This window comes from Tetrao urogallus (genome assembly GCF_951394365.1).
Source record: "Tetrao urogallus genome assembly, chromosome: 1".
Classification (NCBI taxonomy): Eukaryota; Metazoa; Chordata; class Aves; order Galliformes; family Phasianidae; genus Tetrao; species Tetrao urogallus.
Window position 1 is genome coordinate 139,671,143 of NC_136813.1, and position 20,381 is coordinate 139,691,523.

Below are 20,381 nucleotides of genomic sequence, written 5' to 3' on the forward strand. Positions count from 1 at the left end.
ATCAAGGTAATGATTTAAGTGACTTAAAATACATCTATATTCAAAAACAAAAACAAAAAAACAAAAAAAACCAACAAAAAAAACCCAACAAATTAGCCCATTTTAGAGAGAACAAGGCAAGTGCTTATTTGACCTGAACTGTCTCTTGTAGGAAGGGTATTCTGAATGTACCAGTGCACAGCTGGTCTGACCAGCCAGGAAGTTCGTGCTGCAAAGGAGTCCTTCTTGGATAAAATGTGTAATCAGGCTCATAGTTCAAGAGACAACTCAGTGATGCCATGTAGATATCTGCAAATCTAGAGAGACGTCTGAGGAAGTAAGTGGGATTCTCATCTGTTCTGAATAAGCTTCCAAATTGTGCGTTGAAGAAATTCCTGTTCATTTCCCTGTCCCCCAAAAGAGAAAACAAAAAATGAAAGGAACACACTTGCACACATCTCTTTACACCAACTAGTTTCCAGAACCTGAAGCAAGAAGTTCCTATAATCTGTCATCTGTGTTACATTCTTGCCATTTTGCTTCAAGCCACTTAAATGTGCAATGTAAGAAGTGTTTGCATCTCTTGCACATACATGGTCCAGAAACAGTCATCACAGCAGTGAAAAGAACAGCTCTGACACTGAGCTTGCTGGAGTTCCAGAAGTATTTGGGCAGTGCTTTCAGACACATGGTCTGATTTTTGGGTGGTCCTGTGTAGAGCCAGGAGTTGGACTCTATCCTTGTGTGTCCCCTCCAACTCAGGAAATTTTATGATTTATATTTCTCCCACTAAAAGCAGTGGGAAGTTACTTCTTCAGAAAGATGGCATCTCAAGCTTTCACTTCTAGAGGTAGTGAAATAAGCCTTTATCTAAGTCCTAATGGCATCTATTTATCCCAGAGATAAAAGACTAAAAAATAAAGTTTAGCTTAACATACACAAAAAACAGGAGTTAGTTTGAAGGTGAGTTTAATAGTCTCCAGCAAGCTTTACTCCTATTTCATTTACTTTCAAATTCTAGATAAACCTGTGCAAAACATCCCATCAAACCCTTTGCTACCATGAAGAATACTGGAAATAGTTTAACTCCTCTTTCTTACCTCATCTCCTTTCTTTCCTTCTTCCATTCTTCTAAAATCATTTGTGAATCAGGATCACGGTGAACCTGAAATGTGATGACAGGTAACAAAGCATACCCTCATCAATGAACCTGTCCATTAATACATCTATCAGAACAAGAGCAATGCTTCCAAGATCACTATACAGAAGTTAACATGTTTTAATTAACTGAAAGCAGGAGTCAATCCAGAGCAACCAGTGGAAAAAGGTATTAAGATCATGAGAAAACTCTTATCATCGCAAGTAACTACATTTATCTGTAGTTGAACTGTGAAATTTCAGTGAGACAGAAGGTACTTACAACATTAATATCCAGCATTTAAAAACTTGGCTGGATCCCTTCAGCTGTACAGAACTGATTACACATACACAGAACAAACCTGCATGTGTTCCAGTAATCCTGTCAGAGTTTGCAGCCAGGTCATGGTTTGAATGTACTTCTCTGTGTTCATGATTTTAATCTCTGATCGTAACTCGGGGATAATCGCACCGGTGCGCCAGCCATGCTTCAGGGTCAAATCCTATTTACCAAGAAGAATTAAAGATGCAATTAGAAAGAAAAAATAACATTCAGATCTACTTAGACACTGAAGAATTTGAGCATTCTTTATTCCAAAGGGTATTAACTTAAATTAATTGCTTCTTCTGCATAAGCAGACATTAAACTGCAGAACCTAATTGTGCCAATGTGCAATAGGTTTTAATTTTAGAGTATGTTCCAAATCCCACATTTTCAGAGAGAAAGAACACATGAGTAGCTGCATATAAAACTAATTCATTAGGTTTAAAGGAAACAGCAGGAAATGCTTCTTACAGATGAGATCTCTGTTGCTGTCAAAAGCATCTAGGGGAAACTGTATGTTTCCAGCTATTCAAGTTCCTCCTGATGACTGCAACGTGAGACAACTGCTACCTGGCACAATGGAAAAAGGAGCACAACGAGCACACGGGCCTTCTCCTTCCTTCGACACTGAGCCCTCTGAAACACTCAGGCTTACTTTTCTATTTAAAAGCAGACTGGAGCAAAAATATTTACATCTGCTGCTGAAACTTTGTCACCACATTGCTGGCACTCACATCTGTAGAGGTATTTATATGCGATCAATTACAGAAGAGTTAAGTGATGGTAACTTATTTTGATGTGACAGCAAGCAGTATATTTACTGGTAAGGTAGTAAGAAGACACCTGGAGAACAGGACTGCAAACCTTTCAAGATCTTGGGAAGAATATCAGCTTACCATTAGTGACAGAAGGATTGCCACCTATCATTCAAGACAGAAGTTAATTCAGTTCTTATTATACTTGGTAGCAAGTGTCATCCAGATCAGCTACATTCTGTACATTTGGATGTCCACATTTACTTTCTACTACATCTGACACAATCAGTATCTGGACCATGAGTACAAACTCCATCCCCCTTAGTGGTAGGACAAGGGGGAATGGGGTTAAGCTCAAGGGAAGAAGTCCTAGATTGGATGTCAGGGAGAATTTCTTCACAGATAGAGTGGTGAGGTGCTAGAACAGGCTGGCCAGAGAGGTTGTGGATGCCCTGGCCCTGGAGGCATTCAAGACCAGGTTGTGGATGCCCTGGCCCTGGAGGCATTCAAGACCAGGTTGGAAAACTTGCCCTGGGCAGCCTGGTCTAGTATTAGATATGGAGGTTGGTGGCCCTGCCTGTGGCAGAAGGGTTGGAACTCAATGATCCTTGTGGACCCTTCCAAACAAAGCCATTCTACGAATCCCTGAGCTACAAGCAAGTTAAATGCTACAAGTCAGGTGGAAAGCAAGATCAGCCTTCCATGGCACCAGTTTTCTTTAATGAAAGAAAAGCAAAATGGCTTACTACCAACTCAGATTTTGTTGTATTCAGAACTTGTCATTAAAGAGCATTCTACTGAATAATTGTGGAAGAAGAAAGAAGCACAAACAGACTCAGCCTTCATTCTGTTTCATGAGAGTAAGCTACTTACTGCCAAGTCACTGTAGATGTGATCACCAAAGTAGAGCACCTTAGAGCCCCTCCAACCAGTCAGCTTCAGAAATTCGTACAAGTTGCCCTACAGAAACAACACAGACATTGTGACAGCATGCAACTTGCACTGTCACAGGCAAGAGAATTCAATATGCACTTAAAAATATTTCTATATCAAGCCTCCCCTCAGTTTATGGATCATGAATCCCAAATTTCACATGCCATTTCAGTAATACTTTTACTTTTCATATCCATTTTAAGAGGCAAGTAAACAGCAGAATACGATACAATCAATCAACTCAAACTACTTAAATTATTAATATAACCTTAAAAGCCATTTCCAAATCTTTGTGATAGCTGAAGACGTTTGGGACTCTAGGAAATTGGTATTAAATCTGAACTGAATGTGAGGGAAGTCACTGAAAGTGTACCTGTTTGTAGATCTGGCCTTTCTGCAGTTTGTGGATTTTGTCCCAAAGCAACACTCCCCTTTCATTCACCTTCCGAAATGGTCTAGAATAGAATTATACACATTTATTACACTGTTGTGAAGCGTGATAGAATTCCTACAAGATTTCTGCAAGTATGCTGGTATGAAAAATGCTCATCTTTCAAAAGGAAAACACACTTTCTACCAACTGAATATTTTGCAAGAGGAAAAGCAAAGCTGTAAAACTTCAGCTTTAGCCAGGTGAATGTTTCTACGCAGTATGCTGATGCCATCTATAAGAGTTTAAGAACAACTGTTGAACTAAGGCAGGGAATCAGCCTCCCCAGACAGAGGAGGGAAAGTGTCAGTGATCTGCCATTAAGGAAAGAATGCAAAAAAGAATGAAAATATTCACCTAAGTGAATAAGCAGTCCAAATATTACAGCCTGTCAGCCAGCCTGCCCTTTAAATACTATATGTGACTAAAGAAAGCCACAAGCAACAAAAACATTTCCAGATTGAATGTAATGTACTGAAACATACCAATTCCAGATTGAATGTAACTTCTGAAACGTACCAGCAGCTCCCAAGTTTAGAGGAACATTTAACCAAACTACACATTAAGGTGTTAAAAACAGCCTCTGTGGCTAACTCAGTCCAGGAGATTAGACCTCCATTAGCTATTGGAACTTTCTCAGATAAGAAATGGTAATATTTGGACATCAAAAAGGGGTGCTCCTGGATTTTGTCATGACCTTAAAACAGGATTTCATGAAATGCAACTTCATTTTACATCATACCCAAGTCAAAATTCTACATAACATGCTGTATAGCCTTATACTGAACAAGCTGCTTGAAACTGTCTTTACCAAATACCCACCTTCGCTTATCATTGAAGAAGTTTGGCTTATCAGCCTGCACAATGACCACATCAAAGAGATCCCTCCAGTCCTTGCCAACTATGAACCTCATGCCTTTGTCCCTAAAAAGGGCAGAGGGTTATTAACAGCCACATGTAACAGAAGTGCAACTGTTATTAGTGCAATGTGATAAATTACACTCAATCTCACTCTCCCCATCCTTTATAAATTGATAGTCGAACAGAAAATTACTTCACTTACACAAAGCTGCTGGGACTGTTTGTGATAAGAAACATCTTCTTGCCATGATCAGCCAGCTTAGCTAATACTGCACGAGTTTGTTCAGCATAACAGATATATTTCTCTGTGGGGATTAAGGAAAAAATGTTAATCTCAAGTTTCTCAAGAGAACAGTTTTCTGTGTTCAACCAAGGGTTCCAAGTGCAAAGCTATACTTACTAGAGGCACCCTAGATAAGTGGTAACACCTCTTCCAAGCTTTAAAATTTAGAAACTTAATATCTTAAATAATGTATTGACCATTCTGGCTTCCTTATCAGTGGAAAAAGAAGCCTTGACAGATGATGTCATTAGTACTTACCAATATCTGCTTCAATTGCTCTATACATTATTCCTTTGATGTGGACATCCCTGATTGAATCCTGTCAGGAAATCAACAGAGCATTGAAGAACTGCAAGAGCTTTTCAAGTATGAAAAACTGCATAGTAATAATTTGCTTTTATAACAATTGCATTCCCTGAATTACCTTTTCAGTTTCACAGAAATGCCACGTGGTATTCATTACGCATACACTACCACTAGACAAAGTAAGATTGTTCTCCTAGAAAACTCCTTCATACTTTCAGGAAGTATGAAATGGGCTTGTAACAACTGTGACAGAGAGCTCAGAAGGGTAAGGGAAGTGGGGGGAGTTGGGGTGAAAGCCTTATGCAGAAGCCAAGGCATCAATCACAGCTTTCTGATGTCCTGTGGAGTAAAATACATTCCTTTCCTTGGGCAAAGGGAAGCTGTAATTCAGGCTTTACATTATCATCACTCCCTAATGCCCTGATTTTAAAATAAATAAATAAATAAATAAATAAAAACAAAAAAAAACCCCACAACTGAACAGGCAAATGAAGCTAAATCCTTAAGCAGAGGACCAAAAGGAGCTCTGAGGGCATTTATGCGCCATCTCTACTGAGCTGGCTCTGCACCAGAATGCTTCGTTTAGGACAGTGACACTGCCATACTGGCACTATGCATAGCCCACAAATTCTTTAAGAAGTCACTTAGGCAGCTTCAAAGAAGCTGGTAATGCTGAACAGTTAAATGTATGGAAGTTTCTACAAATGTTTCAACAGAAGCCACCAAAACTAGCTTTCTGACTACATAACTGCAGGCAGGAGGAAAGATTAGGAGGAGATGGAAGGAACTTCTCCATTGGAGAAGTTAGAAGTTCAACATTCAGGCCTGTCACATACACTTAACTACACAGAAGAGGCATCAAGAAGAGGCTACAAGAAGGGTTTGGATGGCAAGTTCACATAGTCAAAAAATCATCAAGTTGGGAGTGGCCTTTTCTATTCTTAAGTATTCAGAACACAACTTTAGCTTCCCTGTAGGGTACATCTTCAGGAATCAAGACAGTCAAGTTGTTCTAATCATTATTACCATCCTTTTTTTGGAGGAGGAAAAGAAGTAAACAGGCAAGAAGAGATATGCTGAAAGCAAGAGACAAAAAATGATTGCATGCTAATAAAGATACAGAGGCAGCACAGACAGACATTCCGTGGATTTCCCCATAGCCTCTCACAATTCCCGCTAGCAAGAAAAGTATACCTTCAATAATAAGCAAAAGAAACTTTACTGACATGAGAGCTTCTTCACTTTCCTCTTAGCCACCCCCAAACCTATAGATAAAATAACTACCACAGAACATGACTTTTAAGACAAATTGCCAAATTACTGCATTTTTCCCCCCAAGGCTTACTATCATTGTGCTGAAGTTTATAGTCTTATAGCAATAACTACTCTATACAAAACCTAGAGTTGAGGTATTTCACTGGAATTAATGCAGCAGGATGAGCCTTGTGAGATGCTCACAGATAAGACACCCAAATGTATAGTTTTACCTAAATCTTCAAAGTTAGTACCTTGACATCTTTGTACAGATGAACAGGCTCATAGTCTATGTTGTTCTTCAGAAAATACTCATTCACACAAGAAAGGAGTGTCATCTCTGGCAAGGAAAATATATCCATGAATTGCTTCATTGTATTTCCTTGTGAGCTCTACAAAAGAAAAAAAAAAAAAAAAAAAAGAAAAATGGTCAGACATTGATTCTCAAATTGGAGCACTTCCATTAATAAAAAAAAAAATTCAGATTAACTGCAAACGCTCAGCCTTTGCTACCACTCTTCTCACCATATTAGGATTCTTTTTGAATAAACAGACTTTCAATAAAGTAACTGATGAAAGCATTGGCTTTATTCTGAAAATTTACCATGAAGAACCACTGCTTTAAGAACCATATTTTATTTCAGGAGCACATAAAAGTTTTCACAGATGAGTCAAAAGAAGTATTTAGAGACCTCTTTGTTGGATGTCTACAATTCTACAAGCAAGCAGTACTGTTATGGGCAGGGGAGAAGGGAATGGTTTTTTTGTTTGGGCTTTGACAAAATGTTAACTAGGACTGGGAGAGAAAGGCTATGAAGAAAGGCTAAGTGAACTGGGTCTGTTTAGCCTTTAGGAAAGAAGACCGAGAGGGGACCTGATCCAAGTCTATAAATATCTAAGGTGTGGGGGGCAGAGTGGCGATGCCAGGCTCTTTTCAGCAGCGTGTGGAGGCAGGACAAGGGGAAACAGCCAGAAACTGCAGCATAGGAAGTTCCGCACAAATGTGTGCAAGAACTTCTTTACGGTGAGGGTGACAGAGCGCTGGAACAGGCTGCCCAGGGAGGTGGTGGAGTCTCCTTCTCTGGAGATGTTCAAGTCTCGTCTGGACACCTACTTGTGTGACCTGGTGCAGGGAGCCTGCTTTGGCAGGGGGGTTGGATTTGATGATCTCTGGAGGTCCCTTCCAACCCTACGATTCTGTGATTCTGTGACTGCAAAACAATTTGCCTTCCTGAAAAGAGATAGAATGCTGTATCTACAATAACTAGTGAAAGAACAGACATCCACTGCACAAAAGTTGTACCTATAGTTAATTTTAATTTAAGTAGAGGATCTCACTGTACAGGAATAAATATTTAAGAGGGTAAAACAACCAGGTATCTTTGTTCAAAACAGCACACTGGTCAAGACTATAGAATAGTCGAGGCTAGAATGGATCTCTGGAGGCCGCCTGGTCCAACCCTCTGCTCAAGCAGGGGCAGCTATAGCAGGTTGCCAAAGAGCACAGCCAAGAGGCTTAGGAAGATGCCCAAGGAAATGACTCCATAATCTATCTGGGCAACATGTAACAGTGCTCAGTCACACTCACACTTAAAAGAGAAAAAGCACTTCCTGATGTTCAGAGGGAACAACTTGTGTCTAAGTTTGTCCTGTCACCCTCATTTTCAAGATCAACAGAAGAATAGTGCTGAAGAGCAAGGTACCCTATAAGGACTTCCAGGCTGATATTCAGAACTGGTGCAGCTGCTCCAGAGACCATAATTGAGAACTACATGGAAATTTTAAGTTGAAGGTAAGGCATCAGACATGGTTCACTTCCCAGCCTTTATCAGACTTGCTGTGTAACTGAGAAAGTCACTTGACTTTTCAATATTCTACTTCTGTACATATGACTGTGCAAGGGAACAGTAAAAAGATTAATGCAAGTAGTAGAAAATGGGTATTTGTCACATCAGAGAGAAAGCTTCTTATCTAACACTATAAGTCAACCAGTTATTGAGGAAAATATAACAGTAGAAGCAAGAACAAGATGCAAACCCTACCCACTCCATTAAAAAAAAAAAAAAAAAAAAAAAAAGATAATTCCATTTGTAAACAGCAGCAGTTAGTATTTTTACCTTTCCATAAAAGTCACTCATTTGTTCCAAGGGAACATGGGAACCATCATACATTGCAATGACTTCTTCATCTGGGACAACACTGAGGCCTCTGGAGAACAACAGAAGGTTCAAAAGTCACACTAAAATTCTGAAGTAATTACTGAATAAAAATCTATCAGATCAGCACTTAAATCTGGAGCTTACTGAAATACCAATGTCACAGGAACACATTAGTCTAAGTTGAAACAGCATCTCTCCTTACAGAAGTAACATTTTAACAGGCTGACGCATGCCAAAGGCATTCCAAATTTAAGTCTCCTACTTTCTTAAGAGGAAAAAAAGGCTAATTAGTTGCCATTGCAACTCTGCCTGAAGGGTTTATAGAAAGTAGTTAGAGCTTCCAACTTCTTAAAGTAGTTCCTCACTCTGCTTTTGTTTCTTAAAGCACTGATGATGTGATAGTGTGTAAACCAGACTTTTCTACATTATGACCTTGAAGAACACACACAATCTCTAAGTAAGAGTTTAAGCTGTATCAACTATTTAGGTTCCAAAATTTAAAATTACTTGAAGGATTGTTGACAAGTAATTAAAGTACAGAAGAGGAATAACAAACAGAGAACAAAGACATATCACCAGAGTTTCTCTACCAACTACACTAAAATACTAATGATTCCACGCTCAGGGACTGAGTTGGTATTTCTTGTTGGTTTTGATTATTTATAGTGTCAAGTGTCTTGCATTTAAGCACCTAGAACACTAAATAAATACAGTAATCCTCACCAGAAGAAAAGTAAGTAGAGGGTGAGGACAGGGAGGTTTTGCTTAAAACTGAAGAACACAGAAGTCAGATCATTTGGTCCTTTACTCCAAGTCTACTTATGTTTGTGGGTTGTTTTGTTTTTCTCCTGCAGCCTTATAAGCGAGATAGTTTATTTCAGTGACTCCTTTTCTTGGTCACCCCAAAGTGTTTAAAAAACTGTGTAAGCCAGTGTTGCCATTAATATAATTCATATTAGGCTTGCAGAAGAAGGGCATGACATACAAGCTGCTGCGGTAGCAGAGGTCCATGTCAACCAGCTCCCATACTGCCCTTTTCAACACTACGTTGACTTACGTGTAGCTCCATGCTACTGCTGGTAAAACTACAGCATTCAAGTTAGTATTGCACAAGAGCAAAGCAGTTATCTACTACATTACAAAATATACATATTAAAAAGTTATTCAGTGTCATCTATTCCACATCAAGAAACAGAAAAAATGCAACAAAATTGTTAAATGTACACCAAGCAATATTACCAGATTGACTTAGGTTCTACTTTGCAGACAACTATGCCAAATAGTTCTTAAGTACTGCTAAGAAAAGCACTCTTTTAAAAAAAGGAACTATTTAAGTGCAAATCAAGAGAGAAGACAAAAATTTGCAAAATCCAGAGAGGAGAAAAGACATTTGGTAAAGCAATACATCAGTTTTTCTAAAAAAATCCATAGTCTTGACAAAGTTCACAGTCCAGCTGTATAACTAAGTTTATTTTATTCCACTCAAAACATAGTACTAAAAGCATCATGGCTCATCTAAAGTAGTGCTTCCACTGCTGCCCTTGAAAATGGGCATTATTAAAACAGTATACCAGAATTGCTCAGAAGCTCTCAGTGCAAGGTCTCACGCTTGGGCAAGCCCTACTATTTTCAGCAGTTTAATTAGCCAACAAATACACAGAGCACATACAAGGTTAAAGCTAAAGAACTACAGAGCTTTGCTGCTGTCATTTGCTGTCTGTCTATGCTGGTACATAAGAGAAAGGTAATCTTATTTTAAAACTAAGAAAGTATATGATTGAAATGATAGTTTTCACTCACTCTCACAAAGACTCAAGTACCAATACATGTGGCTAAGAAGTCTGTCCAGAATTGCTTTGGGTGTGAAAGGCAACACATTAACTCTTCAGGAAATCTCAACATCTCTTTGGAATCTTCCTTATAAGCCATTATGTGCTGGCTCTAGTCTGATATTGTTAATGTAGGGCTTAGAAAAAAGAAACAGCAACAGGTGTCGACTGTTGAAATATACAGCATGAATAGGTCACAAGCAAATGGTGTGAAGCTGCATTACGAGTTCAATGATGATGCATACAGAACACAGACTGTTTAGCAGCTTTACATAGCCACTACACTGTCAGTATCAGCCTAATGCTGGACCATGACATCTTGTTTCCTTTTTATGACTGAATCGTGTACCTACCTGTCCAGCTGGCAAAACGAGAAGTAACGAGTGCATCATCATTTCACACAATCATACACACTTACATAGCAAATCACCTCATGGCTGCACTGTCTTCTGGCCCCAAAGGAGAACTTTTTGCCCAGTGAAATTAAGAAACGTACCCAGGCTTGTTGATTTAAGTGTGGCATTCACATTAATCAAGCACGTACTGCTTCATCAATGCAAGCCATGCTAAAGACTCTTATAGCAAAAATCACACTAAGACTGTGCCTACGCAAGAAAGCACAGCACAGTGACTGCCAATGGGACTTGAACTCAGCACACTCACTGAGCATCACTGTGTGTGTCACACTGTGTGGACACAAAGTGCTTGTGCTTTGACTACATCACACTTGCAGAACGATTTGTCAAAATTTGAAAGCTCTGTGTGCATCTGCAGCCACACTAAAGACATGCTAACGGGCACCCGGCAGCAATTGTTTACATTGAAAGCATCAGTGGAGAAGTCAGTGTATTTTTAGATGTCTTTCAGTACAATTTAACAGCCGGAAACAAAGTGACTCAGCACTGTGACCAACTAGCTTGCCAGCATCACCAGCTTTGGGCTGCGAAAATCAGCTGTACTGTACTGAGCTAGTAAGTGTGTGCTAGTGTTTGTGTATATACACAGAGGTGCAAAGAAGCCCCCTCCAGTAAGGCTGCAGTACTCATTCATGCCTGTGCTGTTCCAGATAGGGGTCAAGGCATGAATTAATAAAGGCAACTACAAGATTCAAAAACAAGAGTATACTTGGTTTCTTATTAATACAGGCAATAATTTTACCTACCTGTACACTGTTCCTAGCTGTATATAATGAAAAGCATCAATCTTCATTAATAATGCCTTGCAAGAAAAAAAAAAAAAAAAGTCAACATTAACTGCATGCCAACTATCTGAAATTGAACTCTTAAAAGAAAAAATAAAGAGAGCAATTTTATCTGTAACCATTCTGGTTCCAGACCAACTGAGCACCTTCCTTTCAACCACTGTTATTGCTTCCAAAATACTTTCTCAATGCTTTCAAAATACTTTATTAATGATTTCAACATAGGGCCTGCAAAAGTCACCAAACGTCCAGTGTCCTAAACTTAGTCATGAAGAAGTATCTTTTTCTAATAACAGCAGCGTACTTCATCCTGCTGTACTCTTCCCCACACAAAACATCCAGAACACTTTTTACATAAGATTAGGAAAAAAAAAAAAAAAAAAAAAAAAAATATCAAGCTCACAGCAAAAGGAAAACATTTAACAAAATCCTTACACAACACAGAATGAGAGATTAGAAGACTTCAGAGACTCGTTCATGTTCTTTGGCTGGGTTTTCAACACTATGTAACTCTTAACAAAGATACTTATACATACCCGGTGCACATCATAATGAAGTCCTCTTATTGCAAAATTCGGATCATAATCATACTTCCTTATTTCTGCAGGATACTAAGAGAAGAGAAAATAAAATTGATTTTAAATTATTTTAAGAAAACCTAAAAACTGTTTCTGCATAATTTGAAAAGCCTGTGGTTTATCTGCTTCTCGTTCCTGCTAGCCATCAGAAGTGCTTTTAAATAAGTTGATGAGACTCACAGGAACATACACACAGCATGAGACAAGCCAATATTTTAAACCCAAGTCACGCACAGCACTTGAACATCCACCATTTAATTAACTGTGAACATTAGTCTTCTGATCGAGAGATTTTAATAGATGCAACCATGAAAGTAGACTAAATTAAAATTTGAACTGCTAAATTACCTTGTACTCTGAACTCTTCCCACAAAATAAGCTTAGAAACACAGAATACCTCGAGCTGGAAGGGACCTATAAGGAACATTGAGTCCAACCCCTCAGTCCACACAGGACACCCCAAAAATCAGACCGTATATGTGAGAGTGTTGTCCAGGTGCTCCCTGAACTCTGGCAGGACAAACTGAAGACAGCTCAGTCTATGAATTCAAGATGCTCAATCTCATCTTAACAAAAATTTCTGAAGATATTTGAGATCAGCAATTTCAAACTATGGCACTGTTCTTCCCTGGCACAGGATTGGAGTGTACAATAACGTCAGACTTCCTAAAATGTTTGCTGGCTCTTAAAACTACTAGGCTTTAACAGTGCAACTAGCATTAGTTATGCCTTTTCACTAGTAGGGGACTTCATAAAAGCAAAGTTGGTAAGAGTGCAGACCCCCGGAATTTCATGTAGCATGTGGTACTACCAGACACAGCTGCTGATCAGCACCACATGCCAGGCCCACAGACTCTTGGCAGCCAGTCAGTGGTTTAATAGAACTGCACAATTCAACAAAGGCTTACAATCACCTTCTCCAAACATTCACCATGCTACATCTTAAAAAACATACACATGAACATCGACAGCATTAACATCAGACTTGCATCTGTGGAGCCAGTACCTTCCAGGGTACAACACACATCAGATCTCAAAGCAAGGATGGTGTTGAACACCATCCAAGTGAGTCACTTTAGAAGGGCATCACAGTGACCCAACTGTATTACTCTTGCAGGTTGCTTCACTGTAGATACACACTTGCTTTTCCAGAAAACCATGTACTGATAAAAAAAATAAGCAGTACTCATCCATTTTTACTAAGTTTCCTCATCTCTTCCTTATTTACAGCATAGATGGGAAAACAATTATTATCAGTAGCCTGGAGGGGGCACTTTCACATATGCTCACTTTCTTTAATGCAGAAGAGTTAGGTTCTGAATCATGCATTATTTCCTCAGGTTGTTTATAAAGAGCATAGGTAGAACACACCACCTATCAGAATGGCCCATTTTCAGTTGATTGTGATTTTATCATACTTTAAACATAGTATAAGCATGAAAAAAATTAAATGTCAGGCAAGTGCCTTAGGCTAGGGGTTATGTCCTTTTGTTTTCAAAAGGTAAAATGTTTCAGTCATTTTTTCCAATGCTTGAAAAAAACCTCATTTCTTTGATTAACCATCTGAAAGGCAATTCTTCATTTCCTTTTCACATACTACAAACCTCAGAGAACTTGATGCACCTCAGGCACACCCTCCACTTTTCTACACACCCTCCATACATAATACAGCTGGCTTACAAGTCTGAGGGGGAAAAAAAAACACATAAAGTTGTGCAGCCTCAATAGAGGCGCAAGCTATTTTTAAAGCAGTAAAATCCCAATTTTTCCAATAAATTTTTTATCTGTGCAGAAGAGCACTTGCTCTTCAACTGCTGCAGATAGGCACCTATAATTAAAGAAAACAGTCCTGTGCTTGGTATGAGCACAATCTTTCTCTTAGCTTCTCAACTGCCATCCCTACTATTGGTTCCAGAGAACACCGATTTCAAAAAAGAATTGAAAGCCTAAAGACTGTTTCTGAAGATGTGCAGAATCAGCCAGGAAACATGAAGCAAAACAAGAGAAGGGGAAAAAAGCAACAGGAGAGGATATGGACTGTGATCAATTAAAGACTACAGTGTACTGCATGGGCCTAAAGTGGCCGCACCAAGAATAAGAGAGGAAATTTGACTTTTTGAAGTTTCTGCCTGCTTGACTTTACGACTTCAATCTATTCTGACAGAGGGCTGTCTTTTGCACATGTGGCAGTACATGCAAGCAAAAGACTAAGCCCAACCTGGCACACAAATTAAAGCCTCCTTACAAGCCAAACAAAATAATGATAAAAATAGCACTGTTTGCTTATCCCTTTACCACCACTTTTGGTTGAGGTAATATATATTATATGGACTGAACAGCAGTCTGAAAAAGGTGGCACAAGGCCCATACATTGGGGAATACACAAACCCAAGAACAAGAGCTTACATTCCACACTTGCTGCCAACCATGAGATGAGCATTAAATTCATATTTATTCTTTCAAGCACACTTGAAAATTCCACATCTCCTACCACGTATTTTGCAATTTTTGAATAATTACCTTACACTGTCATGGCCAAAACTGGTCATCTTCCATGCTATCACAATCATAATCAACAATGTAACATTAGGAAAAACTTCCAGATAATATTGAGAAAATCATTAAGGAATTGGTATTAACAAAAAGTGCTTTCCCTCAAGCTCCAAAAGATCATGTGGATGTGGCTCTGGGCAGCCTGGTCTGGTGGTTGGCCACCCTGCACATAGCAGGGGGGTTGAAACTAGGTGATCATTGTGGTCCTTTTCAACCCAGGCCATTCTATGATTCTATGGTTATACATTTCAATAAGCTGTCTCAGAAGCTAATTGGAGCTTCACTCACTACAGCGTAAGAGATTCTTCCTGAAACAAAAAACAGTAACAACTTTACCATCTGAATCGAATCCAACGATAAAAACTTGAGTAATGTTTTTATTGTCCCCTTACTGCTACTATAAAGGCCCTTTCAAGAACCAAGTCACTTTACTAAAGTGCATTTATTCATTCCACAGAAATTGCTACCAAAGCATGCCAAAATTTTAGGGGGATCAAATTGTGTATGCTTCTAGTGCCCATGAAGTTTTGTTTGTTCTTGCAGAGATATTTATAGATTATTTATATATAGCTCCTAACCTTTGGATTGAAACATGAATGGATGGTGTTATTCTACTTTCAAGCTTAGTTTGTATAAAATATACATGCAGTTTTACTAATTTAGCCTGTAGATTTCTTCCTTTTATTTTCCTGCAATTCCTATACAGTTATTTATGCTTCCTCCAGTCCACACTTGCTTTAGACCTTTTCCCTCCAACACCTTCAGTTTTCCCTGCAACCTATCTGTATCTCCTTCCCTGCTTCCTGACGTACAGCAGCATCTCCCACGCCCAACCCACCTCTAAGCTGCCTGGATGTTGACAGGCGACTGATACAAATGCACCACTTGATAGCAGCAGATACACACTCCCTCTTAGGGGACTACTGAGCTGAGCACTTATTTGGGTCTCTTACACCCAAGCTCTGGTTACAGTGCCACTGCACACACTGCCCCTTTAGGTAACTGGGCTGAAATGCTGAAAGCATAGAGAGGCACGCAGCACAATCACAGACCTCATAAGAAGACAGGCTGAAAATATTTTGCATGGAAACTCATGGCTGCAATCACAGAGTGCATAAAACACTGAAAACAACTTGGAAGTTTCTTATATTTTGGGGTGACACCAATAACTGACAGTCAGGTAAAAAAAAAAAAAAAAAAAAAAAAAAAAAAGCTATTGCTACCACCAAGTGAAAAATAAAAACAATTAAAAAACAAAACAAAGAAGAAAACAAAATGTTCCCTGACTGCTGCCAGACTGTACTCTGCTCAAAAGTGCAGCTGAGAATAAATCAGGACTTCTGCGGTTTGTATGTTAGCTGTTGTATGAAGTGTGTTACAAAGGAGCCAAGCCAGGGCTGAAGCATGAGAAGATGAGTTATACCTCCCTCAACTACAAATGACCTGTCACTCTCTTCAATACTAAAATTATTGTAATCCCAATAATTTTACTTACCCTATGCTCATTAATAAGAAGATCTCGCGCAGCGTTGAAGATCAAAGTGTGCAGATGCTTAGAATAAAAGACCAACGTGTAGTCATAATCAAAGCCATAGATTTCAATATCTGACAGGCTCATTTCATTGTTTGAAAAAATAGCATCCGGGTTCAGCATGTTACTCATAATTGAAGGAACTAATTCTGCAAACAGAGGAGAGGGGAAAAAAGTTGTAACAGCCTCACAGTTTTGGTAAGAAAACCATTAGCAACTTCTAAATATAGAAATTTCATATAAATGAAAACGGAATCTATTAAACTGATTCACACTAATATATCATCTAACCCTCAGCAAAATTATGTTACTGAAAATGCTATCCCTACTTTGTCATTGACTCAATGTTTTTATTTGAAGGCTTTCCTCAAACAGATCAAGTAAAACAGAAGATGTGTTTCCAGATCACGCTTAACACAAAACCCCAGAGTCAATACACAAAGTTTTTGCTAACTCCATTAATTCATTTTTATTTAATAATTACGTTGACAATTCTTGGTGGAGTTTGAGGAGCGGAGGGTTGTTATCACTGTTACGCTGAGAGCTTTGTCTTCTCTCATTATTTGGTCCAGGCTCTGCCCCAAGAACAGAATTACCACTGTTTTAACCAGACGTTGCTAGAATTTTTGCCTGGCCATATCAAGGCTACCACGTTACTCCATTCCTATCCATACGGATGTGTAGGGTGGATGTTAGGAACAATTTCTTCTGGGGAGAAGTGGTGCTGCAGTGGCACAGGCTGCCCAGGGAGGTGGTGGAGTCCCCGTCCCTGGAGGTAGGTGTTCCAGAACCGTGTGGATGTGGCACTGAGGGACGTGATCAGTGGGCATGGTGGGGACGGGCTGGCGGCTGGACTAGCTAGTCTTAATGGTCTTCCCTAACATCAATGATTCCAGGGTTCTATGCGTGTGTAGTTTAAGTGATTGCCACGCTTTCTGAAAACAGCTTCATAAGCATAGCAATGCACACTTCCCTTCCAGCAAGCCAGAAACTCAAAACACTCTGCTTATTCTCTTCTCACATACTTGATGTGTGTAAACGGCTTCAGCTTTTAAGGGCACAAACTCTTGTTGTTTACTCAAAAAGCAGATTGAGCAAGAAGATCCTTTACACCGAGACACAACTCTAAGGCCAACATCACAGTCATCATTAAAGATGTTTGTATTGCTTCATTTATTTTTTCTTTAAAACCCTGGAAGAACAGCTTCCAGAGGTTGTTATCTCATTAGAAGCAAGTTCCCTTTCCTTTCTTTCCTGTATACTAACTTTATTATCCAGCCTTTACTACTAACAGAGAAAAAAAGCGAGCTTTCGTCATCAAGCTGCACTTGGAAGGGTGACTTTGAAGGAAACAGGCCTGGTTATTTTCTAGGTACAGCTGTAGAAGGAGGGACGCCAGCTCTGAGGACACACAGACTGCATGCTCCACCACGAGAGGAAACCAAAGCAGTGAGACAGGCAGGCAAGGCTATTGCACATCTTTTAGAAAGATAATGCTTCTATTTTGAAAAATCTGACCAACCCACAGGAAGGGAAAGAGCACTTCTTTCATAAAAGCAATGCGTTAGATCGCTGCACAGCTAACAGGCAGATGCTACAAGCACTTCAGAGATGACCGATATCTCAGTAATCTGAAACCCTTCAGACACACACACACCTGCTATTCACTGAGACAGAACAGCAGTTTCACCAGGTCTCCTTCCAAGTTTCGTATGAAGTGCAGCATCTCATTCACCGAGTAGGACAGCAGGAATTTGCCACGCTCAAGCTGACGTGCAAAGCGACATCCTTCCTAAACAGTCACTGGGGGGATCTAACAAAATAAGCCTCAACCAAAACATTACCTCCTCCTGCCTCCGGTCATCTCTCACGAAAAAAAACAGTAAGTAATTGTCATGTTCACTTGAGGTGAGGAAAAAAAAATACAAAACCAAGTGCAATTTGACACGCTACTATTAAAACAAACACTCTCATCCTATCAAAGAGGTCATGAATCATTTAATTCCTTGAAGTCCTAACTTGAGTTTTAAGTGAACTTCCAAAGTGATGTCATTTAAACCATAATGTAGGAACACATGTTGTACTTTTTCCAAACACCAACTGTGGAGCCTGGTGAGACGATGCATTTCAAGCAGATATTTCACACAAACTTAAAAAAAAAAAAAAAAAAAAACAACCCAAAAAACAAAACACCACACATTAACCAGCCACTGCCTGAAAAATGACATCACAAACAGCTATTGCATATTTCAGCTTGCAGACAGAACCTATAGAACTTAGATCAAAAAAGTCAGGACAGGTTAGTCATCTTGTCATCCCAACAAAACAAAGGACAGACACCTGAAGCATTTGACAATTCAGGCAGTAACTAAGTATTCTGAATGACTCTAAAAGCACTCACCTTCTCTGCTGCTGACCCACAACCACCCAGCACCTGCCTCTCTTCCCTTAATGCTGCCCTACACTCTGACCCCAGTTCTAAAGTATTACAGGGTGTGGGTTGGGAAATAAAGATAACTCCAAAAGCAGGAAAGGAAAAAAAGAAAGACTCAAAATAAAAAGCAATCTCTCTCCTCCTCTTTTCCCTCATCCCACTGTCCCAAGCCTACAGTACCTTTCAGACAACTGCAGTACTGGTCTTACTCCACTGCGGCAATGCTGCCCACTTTATTTGCACCCAGACCAAAGACATCACCAGAGCTCATGGCTCAGGATTCTCAGGTTGTCTTACGTTACAAATTTTGTTTGTTTCCCTTCTGCAAAAGGCAAAATGTGCAAGAATACGGCAATATTCAGATAAGCACAGCTTTCCTGCTTGCCAGCACTGAAACAAGTTACCTCTCGGTAATGTCCAAGCAGCTCCATCACATTAAGCATCAGAACAAGGATGGGAACAAACTATATTTCAGAGAATCATAGAACGGTTTGGGTAGGAAGGAACCTTAAAGCCCACTCAGTTCCAACCTCTGCCATGAGCAGGGCTGCCCTCCAGCAGCTCAGGCTGCCCAGGGCCCCATCCAACCTTGAGTGCCTGCAGGGATGGGCACTCACAGCTCCTCCGTGCAGTTCCTTGCCACCTGATTTTGCCATTTGTATGACGACTTCTGCAGCCTGTCAGCAATCAAGCAGTGAGTCCTAGAGCAGGGTACTCCAAAGGACCCAAAGCAGCAGTCCCCCAGTCCCAAGCAGAAAGTATTTAGTTTGCACGACACCATGGGCCACCTCTGGGACAACCCTTGACAAGCCTCCAGTACTTTCAGATCTGGCCGCACCTATGACAACCAATTTTGTCTTTATATGACAGCTCCTGCAGCCTGCCAGACAGCAACCAAGCAGTGGGTCCTAGGGCAGGGCACCAACACACGGGCACAGAATTCCCTGGATTTCTGTGGAACTGAGGCATTTGCACAGCCCTAACTTTCTGCCCAGCAGGGCAGGGGCTTCCTTTCATTCATCTTCACACTCCAAACAACCGCCTGGCTCGTCACTGACACAGCATTAGCATGCTACTTCACGGTGCTTTTAACGGAGCTGCAGGCAAAATGAAAAAAACTCAGCTAAGACTTCTCAGCGTCACAACTTCTCCGTGAGACGAGCCCACCGCAGCAGGCACCTCACGCTGCCGGACTCCCTTCCTGAAGCCGCTTTCCGGCACGCAACGCACCGGCCAGCAGCAGCACTACTCGGAGGGCACACCCCGGCACGACAGATGCCGGCTCACCATCGGCCCAGCCGCCGGGTTTCAGTCGCTTCTGCTCGGAGCGCCCCCCTCCCCGTGCCCCGCTCACCCTTGGTAACCCGCTTGGCCTCCTTGTAGCGCGACCACAAGTAGCTCCTCATATCAGCGGGAGGCTGCCGCCGCTCCCGCTGCGGAGCTACGGTGCAATACGGAGCACCAGCGACGACAGCGGGCAGGCCCCGGCCCCGCCGTCCGCAGCCCGCCCGCCCCACCGCCAGCGCAGACCGCGCCACCACAGCCATGACCCGCAAGCGGCGCGCCGCCGCCGCCGGCTGAAGTCACTTCCTCGGGCTCCGCCCCGGGGCCGTACCGAGGCGGGAGGCGGACCCGACCCAGCGGCAGGTAGTGCCGGCCGCCCCGCCTACCCGCCCCACAGACGGAGCTGGAGGCGCTGCAGCCTCACTGAGCGGCTCTCCGCAACCGCAACCATTTTGTCAGCGGTGCTGAACTGGGAACACATAATGCGAATAAAGCCATAGAAACCAACAAGCATGTTTCGAGACTCCAACTAATAGCGGTACACCCTAC

The 20,381-nt window shown here is 40.9% G+C and overlaps 1 protein-coding gene across 1 annotated transcript; it reads right to left on the bottom strand.

Moving 5' to 3' along the window:
• Nucleotides 1-124: 124 nt before the first annotated feature.
• Nucleotides 125-20,095, bottom strand: NT5DC3 (5'-nucleotidase domain containing 3; the record flags this gene model as incomplete). The annotated part of the gene is made up of 14 exons (XM_079541923.1): nt 125-386; nt 1,080-1,144; nt 1,479-1,619; nt 3,070-3,156; nt 3,503-3,584; nt 4,382-4,483; nt 4,623-4,725; nt 4,962-5,022; nt 6,518-6,655; nt 8,381-8,471; nt 11,414-11,469; nt 11,989-12,063; nt 16,079-16,263; nt 19,903-20,095. 14 exons carry the CDS (start codon nt 20,093-20,095, stop codon nt 125-127), a joined length of 1,641 nt encoding a protein of 546 aa, XP_079398049.1.
• Nucleotides 20,096-20,381: the final 286 nt, after the last annotated feature.